General features: G+C 32.4%; 1 protein-coding gene and 1 long non-coding RNA gene across 6 annotated transcripts; both read left to right on the forward strand.

Annotated features, from left to right (window-relative positions):
* The first annotated feature begins 2,190 nt into the window (after positions 1 to 2,190).
* LOC131617237 (uncharacterized) lies at positions 2,191 to 4,390 on the forward strand. 5 transcript variants are annotated; one of them, XR_009288494.1, is made up of 4 exons: positions 2,191 to 2,429; positions 2,560 to 2,640; positions 2,859 to 3,885; positions 4,028 to 4,390. It is a non-coding gene; the product is annotated as an uncharacterized LOC131617237 (long non-coding RNA). The 5 variants fall into 5 exon arrangements; XR_009288495.1 differs by having other exon boundaries at positions 2,218 to 2,429; positions 2,859 to 3,223; positions 3,752 to 4,390; XR_009288496.1 differs by having other exon boundaries at positions 2,218 to 2,429; positions 2,859 to 3,223; positions 3,759 to 4,390.
* Positions 4,391 to 6,756: 2,366 nt separating this feature from the next.
* Positions 6,757 to 11,918, forward strand: LOC131620602 (phosphatidylinositol 4-phosphate 5-kinase 1-like). Its single transcript, XM_058891732.1, has 8 exons — positions 6,757 to 8,110; positions 8,222 to 8,386; positions 8,584 to 8,749; positions 9,227 to 9,337; positions 9,429 to 9,622; positions 9,725 to 9,855; positions 9,947 to 10,040; positions 11,051 to 11,918. Exons 1-8 carry the CDS (start codon positions 7,053 to 7,055, stop codon positions 11,358 to 11,360), a joined length of 2,229 nt encoding a protein of 742 aa, XP_058747715.1. The 5' UTR covers positions 6,757 to 7,052; the 3' UTR covers positions 11,361 to 11,918.
* Positions 11,919 to 20,060: the final 8,142 nt, after the last annotated feature.

A 20,060-nucleotide genomic window follows, 5' to 3' on the forward strand; every position in this document is an offset into this window, starting at 1 on the left:
TAAGATTTATTATGCTCTATTTTCTTCTTTGGAGTGTGTATTGTCCAAAAAAGTAATGGTGTGTGCGTGTCCCCCTTGTAAGGTGACACGCCGCAAGTGTACGACTATGCGAAGTAATAAAAAAATATTGAACCACTAGGACGACCGTTTTGAATAGCGAACTCTATTTTATTGGTGTATATCTAGAGTGGCCAAAATTGGTATTTTTTAGAGCAACTTAAGTGAAAAAGCACTTAAGTGGAAAAATAGCTTAAATAAAAATCACTTTTGGAAAATAGCTTAAATGAGACAAACATGACCTAATGTCATGATTCCTACTCTAAAATCACTGTATGATATGATTATTTCTATTACGAGAATACTAAGTGATTATAGAAAATAGAAAATTATGCACCACACCTCCTTTCACTAGCGTGTTGTGCTATCTAAGACAGGTAATTCGTCTGCTTTCGCACAGTCGAATTATTTGTCATAGACTTTTTATTTTTGGCTCAGCTATGAAAACGAGATAATTATAGATCCTGTCTGAATGCTTTCACTGTATTGGACCTAAATTTTAAAAACCTGTTAACTTCTCAGTTTCATCCAAGCGCTTTCGTTGTAATGGAATTCACTCTTTAAAAACCTGCGCACCGGTATCAATATATATTCTTTCAGACTACGATCAATGCCTGAAAACCCTTTACTTTCATACAAGTGTTGGAATGACAACACTCAAGTAACAAAATAACTTATGCCTAAAATTCTCGCGATTGAATTTTAACAAATCTTATGAATAGTCCTCACAATGTCTAACACATGGCTCCACCTAGCTTTATGAGGAAATCGATCATTGCAACCCTCTACTACATTTTTTTTCTTTCCAAAGACACATGCCCTCGGAAAACACTTTGATTTTGAAAAAAATATTTTTCGAGGACATTTTCTTGCTAATGACTATTTTTTTAAGACTCTCAAATCTTGAAAAAGTTGATAGAACATTACTTTTTATTTTTTCTTGTAGTGATAGGAACGATTCTTGTAAACCAATACCCAAAGTTGAACAAGAAAGAGCCATTACCAATGATGAAAATGAACCACATTTGAAAACAAAAAGAAGAAAGTGAATAAAAAACCGAAAAATCAAAGTATTAGATGAAGAACACTAAGCAAAGAAAAGAAAAACAAGAATGAAACAATTGCATTTTCTTAGAAAATGATGCGATCCAAACAATAAACCTGAAAAGAGGTTATGCGTATAAGATCTTGAATCATGTTCAACAAAATTGTAAAATTGGAAGCTTTTATCTAATGTGTTGTAGAAATTTAGTTAATGCGTATCAAGATCTTGAATCATGTTCAACATAAATTATGCCTCATTTTTTATCCTCAAAGGTTTTTTATTTTTATTTTTAACATTGTCCAAACTTTTAACTATGGAGATAAATTGCATTCTCCTCTTTTGTTGTTGTTAAATGTAACACAAATATTACGATTATAAGACAAAGATCGATCATTAGTAGATCGGGGCCATCGACGAATAATATTTCGTCTATGTAGAACTGATGATCACCAGTGACGACAACAACATTCATTTTTAATTTAAATATTATATTAAAATTACATTTATAATTAAATTACAATATTTATTTAATTAATTTTATAATAAAAAATGTATTTTCATAATTTTAAATAACTAATTTTATTAATTATATTAAATTTTCAAATTTAATTATTATTTTGTTAGTTAATTAAATAAATTGAATAAATACAAAAATTAAATAAAAAATGATTAAATTTGCCTCATCTAGACTTTCGCTATAAATATTATTTGGCAGAATAACACTAAATTGTTTTTTAACTTTGAGTGATAAATTAATTTTAAAAAATAGGATAAATTGTAATTTAAAAAAAAAAAATATTACTTGAATAATAAACTCCTCATTACTATTAAATATCTTAAATTGGAGAAAAACATCATAAAGGTAATTTAAATCATAGAATATAATATAGCTAGATGAGTATTTGGGCAAGTTTGCCACTTGTCATGTTTTTAGAAGCCTTCCTATTTTTATATTTTCTATTAATAGTAAACTTACTAAAATTATCTTTCTATATTTTTAAAATTTTAAATTGTTATTTCTTAATCTCTCAATAATTAATACAATAATTAATAATAAATACAAATAACCAAATCGGCGCTTATCAGAAAATAATATATTTTTTATTTTTTATTTTTTAAATTTGTTACATCTAGGAATTCCAAACTTCATCAGAAAATAACATGCTCATTCAATACAGTAAGTATGCGCCGCTTCCCCTAATAAACTCTTCCTAAACCCTATCTCTATTCCCAAACCAATTTTTCTTTTCCTGTACCTAATAATGTCATCATAAATTTTTTCCCCCAATTCATTTTGTAAAATGGAATCGTTTCTACAATTTTCCAGGTATTCACTATCAATTTCTTTTGCTTGAACACATATAAATAGGAGCAATTTCATTGATTCTCAATCATTCTCCTTCTGATACGTTCATCTCTGCATATTTTCCTCTTTTGAATTCTCGATTCTGTATCAGGTTGTTGCAATGGCTGCCGTAAGAAATGATTTTGTTAAGGAAATCAATCCCTCTAAGGAATCTTGGGACATTGTTGTTCAGGTGATTCGCTTATGGTTTGTACCAGATATGAATTTGAAAGATATTTTTTTTTTTTTGCGATGAAGATGGTTCTAATGGATGAGAAGGTTGTTTGTGGTTGTTGTTGTTTCCTTTTCGTATTATGCTAATTATGGTGGAATTGGAATGGATAATTTCGATTGTTGTTTCTGAGTTTTTTTAAGAGTTGAATGGTGATGTTTAATTTTAAATTGTGACAGGGTGGTTGACTCAAGATCCAACTGATACATTGTTATCATCCTGCAAATGTTATGAAACGACGAAACAAACAACCTAGCAGTTGTGTACCCCTGTTTTGACTGCGAGTGCGACTTTTGAGTACTGGTCATTGTGTTGTTTGTATTGGTGTTGTGTTGATGTGATTCGTGAGTTGCTGTCGTGTTGCCGTTGTTATTGGTAATTTTTTAGTGCACATACTGGAATGGTGATTCTACTGGTGAAAAAATGATATTTATAATTATGTTCCATACTGCATTTGTGCGGTCAAATATAATGATGCAGATCCTTGATGATATTTTGTTGTTGGGATGCTAAGGATCAATATCTTTAAAAATTCAAACCAGAGGTAAGTTATGATTATTCTTCTGTTATAAAAAAATTTCTGCCTATAATTTCTTATTGCCATTCTGGTATGTGCAAAATCTTTGTCACATTTCTCTAAATTTTTGATAGAGTTTCATGATTCCTATTGTCTTTTTTTAACATAATTGAATTGCTGAGTATAGTTACTGGTTGTTCCATGCTTCTTATTCTCATTTCCTAACATAATTCAAATAGTTTCGTTTCCAATTCGATATTTCATTAAACGAGTTTGATATTTAATTAATGGAACCAATATCTGCCATGTTTACATATCTATTTTGTTGAGTTTACATATCTATTCAATATAATTTTTTTTTGAGTTTACATATCTATTCAATATACAATTTGTTGTATATAGAATATCATGATTTTGTTAGTCTTTTACTTATAGCCCATGATTATGTCTAAGAATATCTTTAGTTTGAGCATTGAATATTGAAAATATTTAAACTGTTTATCACTTTTAGACTTAGATTAATGTTAGAGAATCATGACTGACATGTTATTGAAGGGATTAGATACAACTGATTACAATTCAACAACAAGTACAAGCATTATTGATGGAGCATATTAATATTAGCCAAATGATCCTTCTAAATCCATCCTTTGCGAGATTTTTAGAGAGGGTAGGCAAAAACTTATAAGGTGAGAGATGTCTCCCACCTATAAACTCAATCTCAGGCCATATCTTGAGACTCTCATGTTATATTTTTTGGATTTGAATTTGATTTATTTATAAAAACATGTTTAAGCAACAAATTGGTGGTTAAAATTTGGTAAATTTCAGGGAAGAAATGGAAGGGGCTTTTTGTTTTCAGATGTAATGATTGTTAGGGTGGGCCAATAGAAGAGAAGGAACTGATAACAGGTCTCCATACATGAGAAGTCTAAAGTATTTAGGGAAAATTTGCAGTTGCTGAAGTCACGGATTGAGGATTTGGTTTAAACGCAGTAACTGTGTCGTTATTGATTTTGGCCATTTGATATTAAATTAACGAGAAGATGATTTAATGATGATTTAGAAAAGAGGTGAGAGGAGTTGACTGATCTCAAATCGATGGCTAAGATCGACTAATGCATGTAACTGTTTGCTTAAATCCTATTTTATTCTATGTATAGGTTAATATATTCTACATGTTAAATTTCAATTTGAACATTATTTAAATTCAGTTATTACTATTTTATTTTGTATGGAAATTATGGAGGATCATGAGCTATACTAGAGAAGCACGAAAGTTCTAATTTGGAAGAAAATTAAGCTTTAAAAACAGAATATTTCAATTTGAACATTATTTAAATTTAGTTATTACTATTCTATTTTATATGGAAATTATGGAGGATAAGCTATATTTGGGCAACACGGAAATTCCAATTTGAAAGAAAATTAAGCTTTAAAAATAAAATTTATTCAACTCACTTAATGAAGACAATGTTAAAATTGATAATCAATCAATTGTATATAACTAAGAAAAGAGATACATTCAAAACTATTTTTTTTCCTTAATATATTTTCTAAAAATAAATAAAAAGATCAAACCTTTTTAATTTAATGAAAAAACACTGTTGAATTTACAAGACATTTAAAAAAATTGAACCCCTTAAAGTTGTTAAAAAATTATTCATTATTATTAAAAAGTAGTTTAGAATTATCAAATTAACAATTATTTTATCAAATTATTCTGACAATTGACGAGTAATTATCAAAATAATATCTATTTTGTTTTTAATTAACAGTTGTCTTTATTTGAAAAACAAATTTTTAATTTTTAAATGTTAAATTTTTTTTCTCCGACTAATGCCCTTTCTTTTAAATTTTTATATGATTCTAAATACATGTTATACCATATCAAATTAAATAACTTAATAGTACAAACAACTAACATTTTATTTTACCCAAAATAATATTTATTTTATTTTAATAAACAAATGCTTTATTTAATTTAAAAGACAATTTTATTTTTAAATATCAAGTTTTTTTTTCTTTTTCTGCATAACATATAATTTTTTCTATGATTATTTAATACATTTAAATTTATATAATTATTTTTTATTTTAATAATTAATTTATTTATATTAAATTTACATGTGTATTTAAATATATTTTATACCGTATCAAATATTTTATTTTATTTTATTTTATTTATTTGTTATTCATTTAATTTAATTTTGTTAATAAATTTTAATTATTGATTAATAGATAAATCATAATAACTTTAGATTTGATCTTTTGTTTTCGTTTAAACAAAATAAAATATAATAATCAAACGTTTTAGAACCTTGGACGCCCTTTTGCCCTTTTAATTTGTCCCGTGCCTCGCACGGGTATGCACACTAGTATAATTAGTATAATAAGTATAAGAGACATGTTAAGAAGGAGAGTGATTGTATAACCCACTGATAAAAGCAGGCCATAACAGGTGAAATAGGTCCATCCCTTCTATAATTCCTTTTTCCCAAAGCTTATATAAAGTCAAGTATCATTTTGCACTTTCTCAAGGGTTGTTAACACTACTACCATATAGCCTTCATTTTCATTTCCATTACATCCAAATACGTTTCATTTTCTACTTGCTTAAAGAAATTGCTATAACACAAAAACATTATTATCATAAAAATAAAAATACCAATAACAACAAAAAGTAGAATACCCTCCCGGAAAAGAAACTAAATAAAAAACAAAAATATTTTTCATATTTTTCATCATTATACCAAGAAGAAACCCCACTCTGTAACATATTTATTTATTTATTAAACAAAATATCCCATCCATGATCCAATCAACCTACAAATAATAATGGGATAAAGCTGAACCAAAGAAAATAAAAAGAAAAGATAATGATGAAACTAAATTCAAATCAAAATAATTATCCCTACGTTGGTGTGACAAACAAAATCGTCGCAGAGATTATCGCCCCTATTAAAATTTTCACATGTAGTTAACAAAAGAATATTTTTCTGATTTTCTCTAACTACAAACAAAGTACAAGATCTACTTGTAATTAATGTTCAAAACTCGAGTTAATAAAAACATTCAATTAATTAATCCTCATAAAATTACTAATTTAACCCAAATCACACAGAGAGAACCTGAAACTGAAACGTGACATGACATACTCGCTGGCAATCCTAGGAGATTCCGTTACGTCACTATGAAACCCAATATAGAAGAGAAGATCATACGCTGTCGTTTTGGTTACATAAAAAAAAATATAGAAGGAGCGATTAGTCGTTCAGTTGTAATTGTGCAGAGACCTCAGATGTAGATGCAGAGACCTGAATTTAAACTCGTGACATCTTACTTATTAGTATTATTTATAACATTATTAAATAATTTAATTTTTTTTTAATATATTAAAAAATAAAAATATTTGAAAATAAAATATTTGATAATTAATTAATTAAAGAAGTGCTGGCACAATAAACGCTCTTTTAATTTTCCATTTATTTCGAGAAAAAAAATTAATTAGTATAGATTGTTTATTTAATTTTGCGTTAAAACTGGAAATAAATGTCCTGTCTGTCTGTATTATACTCTCTTTCTATCCGCTTAGCTTCTGTGCTTTCTATGATTCCCACTCATTTTTCTTCCAAACAGTACAAAAAGAGAAAACAAGAGAAAAAAATAAAGATAGTAGAGAGAGAAAGGGTTAACAAAACCGAAAACAGAAAACCTTGCCGCCGTCGTTATTCATAAACCCGAATTTCACCGGAGCTAAGTCTTTTACAGCCGTGTTTCGCACTGATTAACCTGAAAAAAGCATTAATCGTCGGAAAATGTATTGATTATTGAGTCTCGTTTGAAACAATCGACAATGAGCGACGCGCTTGTTTGTAATGAATCTGAAGAAGTTGTTACCACCGCGAAGAACAGCATTCCGGAGCCGGAGAAGGAGAATAGACAGTCTCCACCGGCGGTGATTGCTGGAAGGAGTCGTTCTCAAGGAGGTGGCCGGAGAGTGACGCCGACGAGCTTTACGGTGGTTTCTGACGGTAGATCCGTCGTGGAGAGGGTGCTTCCTAACGGAGATTTCTATGTAGGAAGTTTCTCCGGCAACGTGCCGAATGGATCCGGTAAGTATCTGTGGACCGACGGTTGTATGTACGAGGGTGAATGGAAGCGAGGAAAAGCTTCGGGGAAAGGAAAATTTTCGTGGCCTTCTGGTGCGACTTACGAGGGAGAGTTCAAGTCGGGTCGAATGGAAGGGTTTGGGACTTTCGTTGGATCCGACGGAGATACTTACCGCGGGTCATGGAGCTCCGACAGGAAGCACGGGTTCGGTCAGAAGCGTTACGCGAACGGCGATTTGTATGAAGGATGGTGGAAGCGTAACGTTCAGGACGGTCAGGGGCGTTACGCTTGGAAGAATGGAAATGAATACGTTGGAGAATGGCGTAACGGCGTTATTTCTGGTAAAGGTCAGTTGGTTTGGGTTAACGGAAACCGTTACGAGGGTCAGTGGGAGAATGGTGTACCGAAAGGACAAGGAGTTATGAAGATTCAGCATGGTTTGAATTTCAAGGGTTCAAGCTGTGGTGGTGGTGGGGGATTGTTATGGAATGACAGTTTTGCCCCTGTGACGATGAGGAAGAGGTCCTCTGTTGATACTGTTAGTGCTAGAGGGAGTGTGAATGATAAGAGTTTTCCTAGGATTTGTATTTGGGAATCTGAAGGTGAAGCTGGTGATATCACTTGTGATATCGTTGATAATCTGGAAGCTTCCATGTTTTATCGCGATGGAACGGCGTCCGAGCCGGATGAATTTCGAAAGCATCCTTGCTGTTTCTCTTCTGAAGTTAAGAGACCGGGTGAAACTATTTCCAAAGGGCATAAGAATTATGAGTTGATGCTTAATTTGCAATTGGGGATTAGGTAAATTACTGTCTCTAGGGATCTTAACTTGATCATTTATTTCTATTCTTTTTGTTATTGTTTTTTCTGTGTTTGCATTTGTTATTTAATTTAATTCATATTTTTGTATAGGTACACTGTTGGGAAGGAAGCGTCTAAGTTGCGAGAGCTTAAACCTAGTGATTTTGAATCTAAGGAGAAGTTCTGGACAAAGTTTCCATCTGAAGGATCTAAACTTACCCCGCCCCATCAAACTGCAGAGTTTCGATGGAAAGATTACTGCCCTGTGGTTTTTAGGTATAGCTCTCTTTTTTCTTGCTGAATTTTATTTTACTATGTTTATTTGTTTTAGAATTGATGTTTTGGTGAGGACTGAGGAGACTTGAGTTGAAATGATTTTGGGTTTTTATGGATTATATTTTGTGTTGGGTTATTTGGCGTGATGTAATTGTGTTGTGCTCTGTTGTTGATTTTGTTTTGCTTTGAATCTTCAGACATTTGAGGAAGCTGTTTCAGGTTGATCCTGCTGATTACATGTTGGCTATATGTGGGGATGATGCTCTCCGAGAACTTTCCTCTCCCGGGAAAAGTGGAAGTGTCTTCTACTTGACCCAAGATGACAGATTCATGATTAAGACAGTGAAGAAATCTGAAGTCAAGGTTAGATAGATACATAATATATGCTTTTGTTGAATTTTGTATCTTTTGAATTTCACTAGGGATTCATGCTAGCATGCTAAGAATATTATATACCACATGACAAAATGATTATTTTCTGTCTTTTACTTCACGGTAACCGTTAAACCAAACATTGGTCAAATTGTTAGTAGAATATTCAACATAGGTTTATGGAAGGAGGTTTGCTATTCGAATAGTATCATTTAAATATATCAATGATTGATATTTTTCTAATTATGCCATTTAATTATTACTGTATACACTACTTCCGACACTTCAATAAAGTTAATTTAGTAAAAGTGTAGGCGCTTTTGACAACTTATTACCTTCCTTAATCTGTGGGAAAAATCTTAAACAACACTCATTTTGAAATAGAGGGAGTATAGTGCAACTATTAGTGTCTTTGGCTTGATGTATACTCACATTGATGGCTGGTTCTTTCTTACTTTCAACTTTTAGGTCCTTCTTCGGATGCTTCGAAGCTATTACAAACACGTGTCTAAATATGAGAATTCACTCGTGACAAAATTCTTCGGGGTACATTGTGTGAAACCAATTGGAGGCCAGAAGGTATGAATTGATAGATATATTATCCTAGCTGTTTGAAGAGTTTCTCTTATGCTACCGTGTACCTGACTTTTAATTGTTGTTGGAAAATCAGATCCGTTTTATTGTAATGGGAAATCTTTTCTGCTCTGAATATCCAATTCATAGAAGATTTGATTTGAAAGGATCTTCACATGGTCGTGCAACAGACAAACCTGAGGATGAGATTGATGAAACTACCACCCTCAAGGACCTTGATCTGAATTATGTGTTTCGGGTTCAAAGAAATTGGTACCAAGATCTTATTAAGTAAGTCGTCATGTTAATTCGATATATCTCTTAATTTCTGGGCTGTTCCTTGGCTGTGAAAACGTTATGGCATACATATCTGACAAGTATGATATTGTTCAGACAAATTGAGCATGATTGCGAGTTTTTGGAAACCGAGAAAATTATGGATTACAGTCTTTTGGTTGGCCTTCATTTTCGGGATGACAACACGTATGACAAAATGGGGCTGTCACCTTTTCTTTTACGCACTGGTATTGATCCATTACCCACTTTACTGCATAGTGCATATGGTTACAGTTTATGTTACACCGGTTTTTAAAATAATTTTTGATTTCCTTTTAGGCAATCAGGATTCGTATCATAATGAGAAGTTCATGCGTGGTTACCGTTTTCTTGAAGCAGAGCTGCAAGATAGGGATCGAGTTAAATCTGGAAGGTATGTCATGATCTGTTCTAGTTCCTTTAAATAATATATAAATTTTTTAGTTATTAATTTATTAAATGATTGGGTTGTTAAATGACTTGCAACCTAAACTTAATTGTTATATCCCTTAATCAGTTGGAATCATTAATAAATCCATGTAAGAATGAGAACTGATTTGCTCATGAGATGTATTTGAGTTTTGTCTGAATTGGTTGCATTGCATTACAATTAAAATCCTAGATATTATCTTATCTCTTGAAAGTATCCCAAACGTATAAGTTGTAGGCCTATAACACATGACAACTTAAATCCCAATTTATTAATGGCTATTAAAATTGTTTGATTTTGTTGTTCCTGTTGTATTAAAATTGTTTGATACTTTCTTCATTTTAATTTATATCTTTCATGATAATAATTCATGATAATAATTGAGAGCTTAAATTCTAATGGCATTAAAATTGTTTGATAATTTCTTCCTTATAATTTATATCTTTCATGATAATAATTCATCATAATAATTGAGAGTAGTTTGCATTATATTGGCAAGTTAAGTCTATATAGTATTGCAGGGCATAGTTGTTTGTGGGACATATGAAAGCTATGGTCAAATTTATTATATTTAATTTGATTTCTAAAATATTTCTGGCCTGACAATAAATTCATTGGTTGCAATCATATTTGTTTCTTACCTTCTTTGCGTCCATCTCTTGATTTATCCTATACACTGGCGTATAAAGACACAACAATTTCAACTATCAGTTACTGTGTCGTTTGAAGATTCTGTTTTTTACTATTTAATTGAACATAACTGTTCCAGATTGTTGGCATTTTTCTATATGAATTCATATTTGCAAATTTTATGACATGTATTTAGTGTGAAATCTTGCTTTAGGAAATCATACTAAAAAATAATATGGTTTGAAGATTCTGATTTCTATATTATTTAACTACACCCCTAAACTATTCAAGATTGTTGATATTTTTCTCTATGAATTCATATTAACTATGATTTCTTGCTCCAGGAAATCATTAATTAGGCTAGGAGCCAATATGCCAGCAAGAGCCGAGCGACTAGCAAGGAGGAGTGATTTTGATCAATACACCAGTGGCGGAATCAGCCATTTGAACCCTTATAGCAGTGGGGAGACTTATGATTGCGTTTTATATTTTGGAGTTATCGATATTTTGCAAGACTACGATATTAGCAAGAAGCTTGAACATGCTTACAAGTCCTTGCAAGTTGACCCTACTTCAATTTCCGCCGTAGATCCAAAGCTATACTCAAAAAGGTTTCGAGATTTTATAGGGAGAATATTCATTGAAGATTGGTAGCAGTGAGTAAGTAAACCAGTGAGTACAAAATCATGCTAAGATATTTCCTCCTGAAGTTTGAAAAAACTGCAACGAATCATGATCACAAAAATCCAGGAAAAATATTTGGAAGTTTGAATCCCACTTGCAGAGGCAAGGACTAGAGTTGACTGTTTAACATGTCACTCTGTGTTCAAGTGGGCCCTCAGAATCTCACTTGAGTTGGAGTTGTATCTTGGCTGAATTTTAAAGATACAGCCATGATGATGCTGGATCAGGGAAAATTTGTATATGGAAAATGGAAAATTGGGTTTAAGTTGAGATTTTTTTTTCTTATAAAATGGGGTGGGTTTATTTAAATTTTTTGTGGTTACTTAAAATAGGATATTATGAATATGAGATGGAAAATACAGTAAGAGAGAGGGGGTGAAGGGAAATTTTTTCCCTAAGATTAGATTGAAAAATGCTTGGATAGTAGAAAAATAAAAACAATGTACAGGTGCTATACAAAAAAAGATGGATGGATATTGGAAGGAAATTTTTTCAATTTTCTATTGTCAATTTATTATTGTTACTCAAGAGTATGTAATGAGATGGAGTCTTTTTTCTTGTTTATTGGTGTTAAATTCAATGCATTAAAGTCTATAATCTGTTGAATAAACACAAACAAGTGGGGCTTCTGTGCAGTGTTAAAGGAAATTAAAAACGAGGGTAGTTGTGTTCACTTTTGCAGTGAAAGCGAGGGCGTTGGACTTCAAAAAGAGCCATCAAAAGCAGAGAAAGTAGAGGAAATAAATAAATTCTCCTCTAGCTTTGTGCATATAAATTTTAATATAGTTAAAATTGACTAAATAATTTCAGTTTTTTGGTTTACGAGAATTAAAAGAAACAAACCAAGATCGGTAATCACGTCACATGGAACCTGATCCGATTTCTCCATTGAATCTTTCTTGGTAAGAAGATAAATTGTTGTGTTATGTCATGTGATCAAAAAGCTTTCTCAATTCATCAAATATTTTAGTATATAGTATTGTTTGCAGGACTGTGTCTCCTCTGGTGTGTTTTGACCTTGTCTTTTTTGAGGATATTGAAGTAATAATGTTTGTAATGTCTGTTTGTTCTGAATTAACATATGTATGAGTGGGTAGAGTGGGGACCCATAAGCTAAATTAGCGATGGGTGGATTTCAAGCGTGGCTTCCACGTCCTTTCATTTTCCACTCACTCACAATTCACATACACTACCTTGTTTCCTCTTACCGTAAATTCGAAAATATAATCATCTTGTCTTTTACATCATTTTAATATTGAATCTCTAGATTTTTGTCACTATCAAATGTGCCACATTTGAATCATTGACAGTAAGCTAAATATGTCATGGGTGGGTTGCCATTTGTCACGGATGGTTTTCTTGGACGTCAATCATAAATATATAATGCAAATTAATGGATTAAATACGTTTTTCTTTTTTACAAAATACATTTTTTATCTTTATAAAAATAGTTAGAGTTAAATACAAACTTGTGACTACATAAATTTGTTTTATATTTGAATATGTCACTACTTATTTTGTTTATTGACATAGTAGTCAACATTTACTCAAACACTTCATGAGAGAGGAAATCAAAGAGGAGAGTTAAAATGATCATCAGTTTAATTAAAGTATGTATTACAATTCATTCTATATCACTTTGAATGCTCATAAATACCTTTTAAAATTGATCTATAAACATAATGTGTAACACCTCAAATTTAAAATTATGTTTTTATAATATTTATTTATGAATATTATATGATTATTATGTTTATTAAATTTTTTGGTAGGGTGTAAGACCTTAAGATATAATATATATTAGATTAATTATATCATAGTTTATGTTGCTAATAATTAAAATAATTAGAAAAATAGAATATTAGAATGAGTAGAAATGTTAAGGGTATTGAGGTAAGTGCATGAGTGTAAGCGAGAGCATATGAGGAAAAATATAATTGAGAGATATCTCTTAATAATAAGAAGAGAAAATAAAAGAAAAAGGGTCAGTTGTATTGTACGTGAAATTTTGGAAGAACGTGAGAAAGAGGTTAGGGCAAGGAGAAACTGAGAGAATCATCCATCTATTAGAGCTTGGAGAAACAATTTTTAGAGATAATCTAAGGTAATTCAATTATTGTAAGTTTCTTGGTTTTATGATTGACAACAATTTTGCTAAAACATGGTTCGCAACAAGATGTTGTGACATATGTCTTAACGTGCTGGTAAGACATCTCAGAAGACAGATGTTTTGACAGATGTCGTAACATGTTATACCAAAACATCATGACAGTTCATGTTTTTAAATCTTGAAAGATTTGTCTTCGTTTTATGACGATTTTGTATGGATTTAGTACTCATACAGTTGCAACTAAGGAAGGAGTTTTTAGGAACATTGCATAGTTGATTTGGTTTCATAAAAAGAATTTTGGAGACTTTCTAGAAAATCTTGAAGATTTGTTCATATTTCTGAGGAAAAGATTATGCAGAATATTTACAACTGGAAGATTGGATTTGCGTGAAGAGACCAAGCCCATATTGCAAGAGTCTATTTAAAAGATCTTTCAAGACCTAAAACTCGGTGGAGAAACACTTAGAAATAAGCATTGTGCATGGGATATGGGTTTAGGGTTTTAACGTGTTCTTTGTTCATTGTGATCCACTGGATTATCTCTTTGATAATCAGAGTAGGACTAAGTTTTATTATTCATTTTCAATCACTCATAAGCTTTTAAGCAAGAGTGGATTGTGTGTCAAGTGTTCTATTGTTCACCAGTAAAAAGCTTTTAAGCAAAATTGATTTTGTCTTGGAAGAGTGTCTTCTACTTTTGGTTATTATTAAGGGTTTGTCACTAGTTCGTGACTAGTGGAAAGTGAGAGGGGGTTCTCATATCTAGGAGTGTCATAGGTAGAAGTTACATAAGATAATGATTAGGTGATAAGTTGTAAATTAGGATTGTTTAGCTTTGAACTAATACTATCATAGTGAATTTCCTTCCTGGCTTGGTAGCCCCCAAAGTATGTGAGTTGCACCGAACTAGGTTAACAATTGATTGTGTCTTTTACCTTTTGCAATTTACTCTTGCATAGTTTATTATTTTGGTAAATGTTTTTCTTTCAGCAGATGATGTCTTAACATTTGTCTTGACATTGTATTTTAGTGTTGAAACATCAGTCTTGACATCTATTTGAAAGTGTCAGAATTTCAATTTGCATCATAGCAAACACCCTATTCTGTTTTGGGTGAGCTCTAGGGAAGATACTTTCTGGTACCATGGACAAAGAAGGAGGTTTCAACAACAGACCACCACTCTTATATGACACCAATTATGACTATTGGAAGGCACACATGATAGCATTTCTAAAATCTATGGATATAAAAACTTGGAAAACTGTCTTAAAAGGTTGGAACATCCCGCTGTGAAGGACAAAGAAGGGAATGAAACTTTGAAACCAGAAGAGAACTGGTCTAAAGAAGAAGATGAACTTGCTCTTGGAAACTCCAAAGCTTTGAATGCCTTATTCAATGGTGTTGACAAAAATATGTTCAGGTTGATAAATACTTATACTGTGGCTAAAGATGCATGAGAAATTCTCAAAACCATTCATGAAGGGACTTCAAAAGTTAAAATGTCAAGACTTCAACTTCTCACTACTCAATTTGAGAATCTCAGGATGAAGAAGGATGAATCCATTAATGACTTCCACATGAGCATTCTTGATATTTCCAATTCTACCTGTGCTTTAGGAGAGAAAATGTCAGAAGAAAAGTTGGTTAGAGAAATTCTAAGGTCTCTACCTAAGAGATTTGACATGAAGGTGACAACCATAGAAGAAGCCTAATACATTAGCAGCATAAGCGTAGATGAACTTGTTGGGTCACTTCAAACATTTGAGTTAGTTGTTAGTGACAAATCTGAAAAGAAAAACAAGAACATCGCTTTTGTTTCCAACAATAAAGATGAAAAGGGCCAATTTGACCTTGATACCGAGGAAGATATGTCAAATTCCATTGTGTTACTTTGGAGGCAATTTAACCAGGTGCTGAAGAGAATAGACGGAAGGGAAAACTTGATGTCAAGAATATCTCATGTGACATCAGCAAGAACTCTGGTTCTCAAAGAAGAAACAAAACTGGGTCCAATCAAGATAGAAGGATTCAATTTTTTGAATGTGAAAGCTTTGGTCATATTTTATGAGCAGCCATTGTACAGGTACCATGACTGCTCCTTTGCTTCTCCCTTTAAGCTTATATGCACCAAAAACAATTTTAGATTTATGTACCCATAATGTGATGGGTCCTTTAAGGTTAGTTCAGAAAGGTCTCTTCTGACCTTATATTCTAGCCCTTGAGCAGTGAGCCTTTGAATCATTAACGACTTTTGGTTTAGAATATTTGGATCTTGACAAATTCTTAGCCTTTAATTTTGAACCCTCCAAAATCTTATACTCTAGAATAACAGGTTATAGTTTCTTAGGAACCTTAGACTTTGAGGTCAGTGGTTTTGTTTCTTCTAGAAATTCAGATTCCATAGTCTTTAGTTCTGACTGATTCAAAACATCTACTTTGTCATCAGGAGATACAAAGCCAAAAGAATATCCTTTTTGAGCAGAACTAGGAAAGAGGGATTTTGCAGATTTAATCCATATACCAGATTCTAAATCAATAGGATGTTTAGAGCAACCAAGACTCTCTTCCTTGCTTCTACTTACACCATAGATCATAGAAGCAACTTTAGTTCTATTAAAGTCATAATTTTCAAACTCTTAGAGCCATATCATACTCATTTAGAGGTTTTTCAGACATTTATTTTAATAAAGCAATACGATCTATTTCTAGTTTGTTAATCTTCTTTTTGGATGCCTATATATCAACTTTCAAGAGATCATAATCCTTTTTTTAAAATTATCAACTGATCAAATTTTTCTTAATAACAACTTGTAATACTTTGAATGTAAGCAATTACATCTGAGCGAGATAGTTTAGAAAATATCTCAGTTTCTTCTTCAGAATCTGAGCTAGAACCTTGGTCCGATTCTGTGTCTGAAGATGTTGAAACCAACAGAGCCAGATTGGCTTCTTCCCCATCTTTGTCAGATTCTTCTTTATCAAGTTCATCCCATGTTGCCATGAGACTTTTCTTGATCTTATTTATGAAATTGTTCTTCTGAAAGCTTCCTTTCTTTGATTGGTCCTTCTGCAACTCTAAACATTCAACAATAAAGTGACCAGGATTCTTGCAGTTGAAGCATCCTTTCTGATCATCTTTGTTGATTCTTGAGCTCGTTCCTCTGAATCCATTGCCTCTGCTTGAGAAACTTCTTTTTTTTCTTGATGGCCAGATATTGAAATATTTTGATTAAAAATGACATTCTTCATCTTTTGATTCTTCTTCAGAACCTTCTTCACGAGTAGATTATTTAGATCTCCTTATTAGTGGAGATTTAGCATTATGATCAACCGACTTCAAAGCAAGATACTTTGACTTCTGAACAGGTTCATCTCCAATCAGCTCCATCTCATGACTTTGGAGATTGCTAATCAAGCTTTCTAGACTTATGTTGTTTAAGTCTCTAGATTCTTGAATAGTAGTCACCTTGGGTCTGTACTTGGCATGAAGACTCCTAAGAATCTTCTTGACACTATGAATAGTAGTATAACTTTTGCTCAATTGTATATAAGAACTTGAAACCTAGAGAACATGGTTTCAATGTCTTAATCCTTTTTCATTTTGAATAGCTCATACTCAAAAGATTTGCTTTAGCTTCTTTAACTTGTTGATTTCCTTCACAGGAAGCACACAAAGATTTGAAGATAGTTTTGCCAATAGATTTGTCCAGAATCTTGAGATACTTAGAGCGAGATCTATCAAGATTCCCCTGACTCTGTGATGCTTTCTATATATTTATTTTTGATCAGGTGTCAGGCTCTTTCTATCAGCTACCATACCTACTCCATTAATAGAAAAATCAACACCGTCTTCAATAATATCCCATAACTCATCATCAAGACCTATGGTGTGAGTATACATCTTGCTTTTCCACCACCCAAATTCAGTAGAATTTCTAGAATTTAGGAGTTTTGGAAATGTAATTATTTTTCTCAGATGTACTGGCTTCAACATTATTAATAACTTCAGATTTAGGCATGATGTTTTTCTCTTAGGATATTTTCTATACCACTGTTAAGTGTAGATGCACAGATCGTGCTCTGATGCCAATTGAAGGTGAGAAAAACAGAAGAAGGGGGGTGGGTTGAATTGTGTTGATTTTTTCTGCTTTTCCTTCTAAAGATCTGTTATCAAATTCTGATAGTAATGTTCAGAATATGATTCAGAGTTTGATTGACAGAAGCAGAATAATCTAGAGCAGAAGTAAAGAATAGAGCAAGATAACACACATGCAATTTATCCTGGTTCCTCTTACAAGTCAGGAATAGTCTAGTCCCCTTGCACTTCCAAGATATTTCCACTATAACCAAATATGATTACAAGTTGCTCTAGCACACAAGCAAGAGACTTCCAATACCCAAACACACAAATAAGAGACTTCAATGCTTAATCACACAAGCAAAAGAATTCTTATTTCTCAAGCACATATGAAATAGACTTTACAAATGCTCAAGCACACAAGCCAAAGACTTCACAAATGATCAAGCACATAAGCAAGAGACTTTACTACTCAAGCACGTAGGCAAGAGACTTCTAATAGTCTATCTAATAGATAACTGATAGTGATAGAGTGATAGTTACACTTGATATACAATCAGAGATATAAACAAATTACATCACAAAAAACTCTAAGACTTAAGAACTTCTAAGAATGTACAATGGTAAGAAGCTCTAAGTTAGCCCGTGCTTTTTGTTTTGACAGAGTAACTTCTATTTTTCTTGTCAAGGTACACCGTTGCAAATCTTCCTCAAATGGATAATGCCGTTGCAAACTCATTTGAAATTCCTTTGCTACAAAAGAAATTATTAATTGCGAACCTTCAGGCTTCTGCAAATTTCTGCTGAGTTATCATATGACTAAAACAAGACGAATTGACCTCAGAGTCTGATAGCGACGTGTCCGAAATTCCTCGGTTCTTGAGCTTTGAATGGGTTCAGGTTTAGGTTCTTCAGAGTCTGAGTCTTGACTTTTGATCCTTCAGGATCTAAATCTTCATAGGCAGGCTTATACAGAGTCTAGTGACATCAGATTTTGATCATCTTGATCAGAAGTTGATTCTTCAGAATCCGCCTATTAAAAAGTTTCTCTTTCAATGTTAAGTGCAGTTTTAGAACTTACTTTCAATCAGTATATTGATCTTTGTACCTACACACTTGAGCACACCTTAGTCTACCCAACTTTTCTTCAAATCCTTTGTTATCATAAAAACCCAAGGGATATGGTATAAACCAATTTTTTCCAACAAGCACAAGCAAATCAAACCAAACTCAGACAGATCACACATCTTCTCATCAACTTATCATCACTCCCCCTTTTTTCCATAATTTGGCAAAGGTTTGAAAAAGAAAAACCATATTAGAAAAAACTACACACATGATCAATCAGGAGCACAAATGTAAAACATCAGAACTTCAGAGCTTTTCTCCTATTCCTCACTAGCAGATCACTCTTCCTCTTCACGGTCTCTAGTAGTTTCCCCTTCTTCTTCATTTTCAGGTTCTTCTTCCTCAGCTTCCTTTTCCTTGGTCAACATTTTGATTAAACCATCCACATTTCCTTTCCCGACGGTACTTGCAATAATTGTTTCTTGCAGAGCTTTTGAAAATTTCATTAGCTCAAGAAACACATCATTTCTAGTGGCTTTGGATACTAGAGAAGAATTCTCACCAGCTGCTTGACCTTAGTGCTTTGTCACCACAATGTCTAGGAAATGTCTTTTTTTTTAGAGCTTCATGAGGATTCAAAATCGTAGAATATTGATTTAAGATAATTCCATTTAATAAACAAGGGAAATATATGGGTAGCTTTATAGTAAAAGAGTCAGCTTGCTTCATAGTTTTCTCAAACACATAATCTCCAAAATTTTGCTTTGCCTCTGAGCCTATTTTGAAGAAAAGTTTGGCTAATACGAAGGTTATACTTGAACTGTCATTTGTGGGTGCCCAATTAGATGCACCAATCCTATTCAGAATATCATACTTCACACTCATTTTCCACTAGAGAGTAACCCTTTGTTGTGCCATTGCTTTATTTTCCCACCCGTTATTTCCTTGGCAATCTTATCAATAGATGGAGCCTTATCAGACCCTAGAGACTTGCGTGAAAACTTCACACACTTCCCTCTAACATAAACCTTCATATACTCCTGGCTTCCTTCAATATTGCAATCAGGTGATATGTTCATAACAAACTCCTTGACCAACTTTTCATAGCAAGGACCAATATCAGTTACCATCTTCATTAATCTAACAACTTTCATAAATTCAATAATCTCTTTAAAATCAAGAGCTTCTTTACTTAGTACCTTTTCATGATAAACTCTTCTTTGACTCACATATTTCCACCTTTAAACACTTGATTCAGAGTGAAATGAAACATTATCCAAAGGTGCAGCGGGAATATTCACATGAATTCTTTTTCCACAAACTTTTCTTCTTATGGAGGATATAATTTCTTGGACATCTTCCTCAACATCTATCTCAGATTCACTTGATTTAACAAGTTTTATATTTATAAACT

Source organism: Vicia villosa, linkage group LG7 (assembly GCF_029867415.1).
Source record: "Vicia villosa cultivar HV-30 ecotype Madison, WI linkage group LG7, Vvil1.0, whole genome shotgun sequence".
NCBI lineage: Eukaryota > Viridiplantae > Streptophyta > Magnoliopsida > Fabales > Fabaceae > Vicia > Vicia villosa.

Coding starts and splice junctions, on each gene's coding strand:
- LOC131620602 (XM_058891732.1), top strand. CDS start 7,053: ATGAGCGACGCGCTTGTTTGTAATGAATCTGAAGAAGTTGTTACCACC. Junction 8,111..8,221: donor AATTTGCAATTGGGGATTAG/GTAAATTACTGT, acceptor ATTTTTGTATAG/GTACACTGTTGGGAAGGAAG. Junction 8,387..8,583: donor TACTGCCCTGTGGTTTTTAG/GTATAGCTCTCT, acceptor TTGAATCTTCAG/ACATTTGAGGAAGCTGTTTC.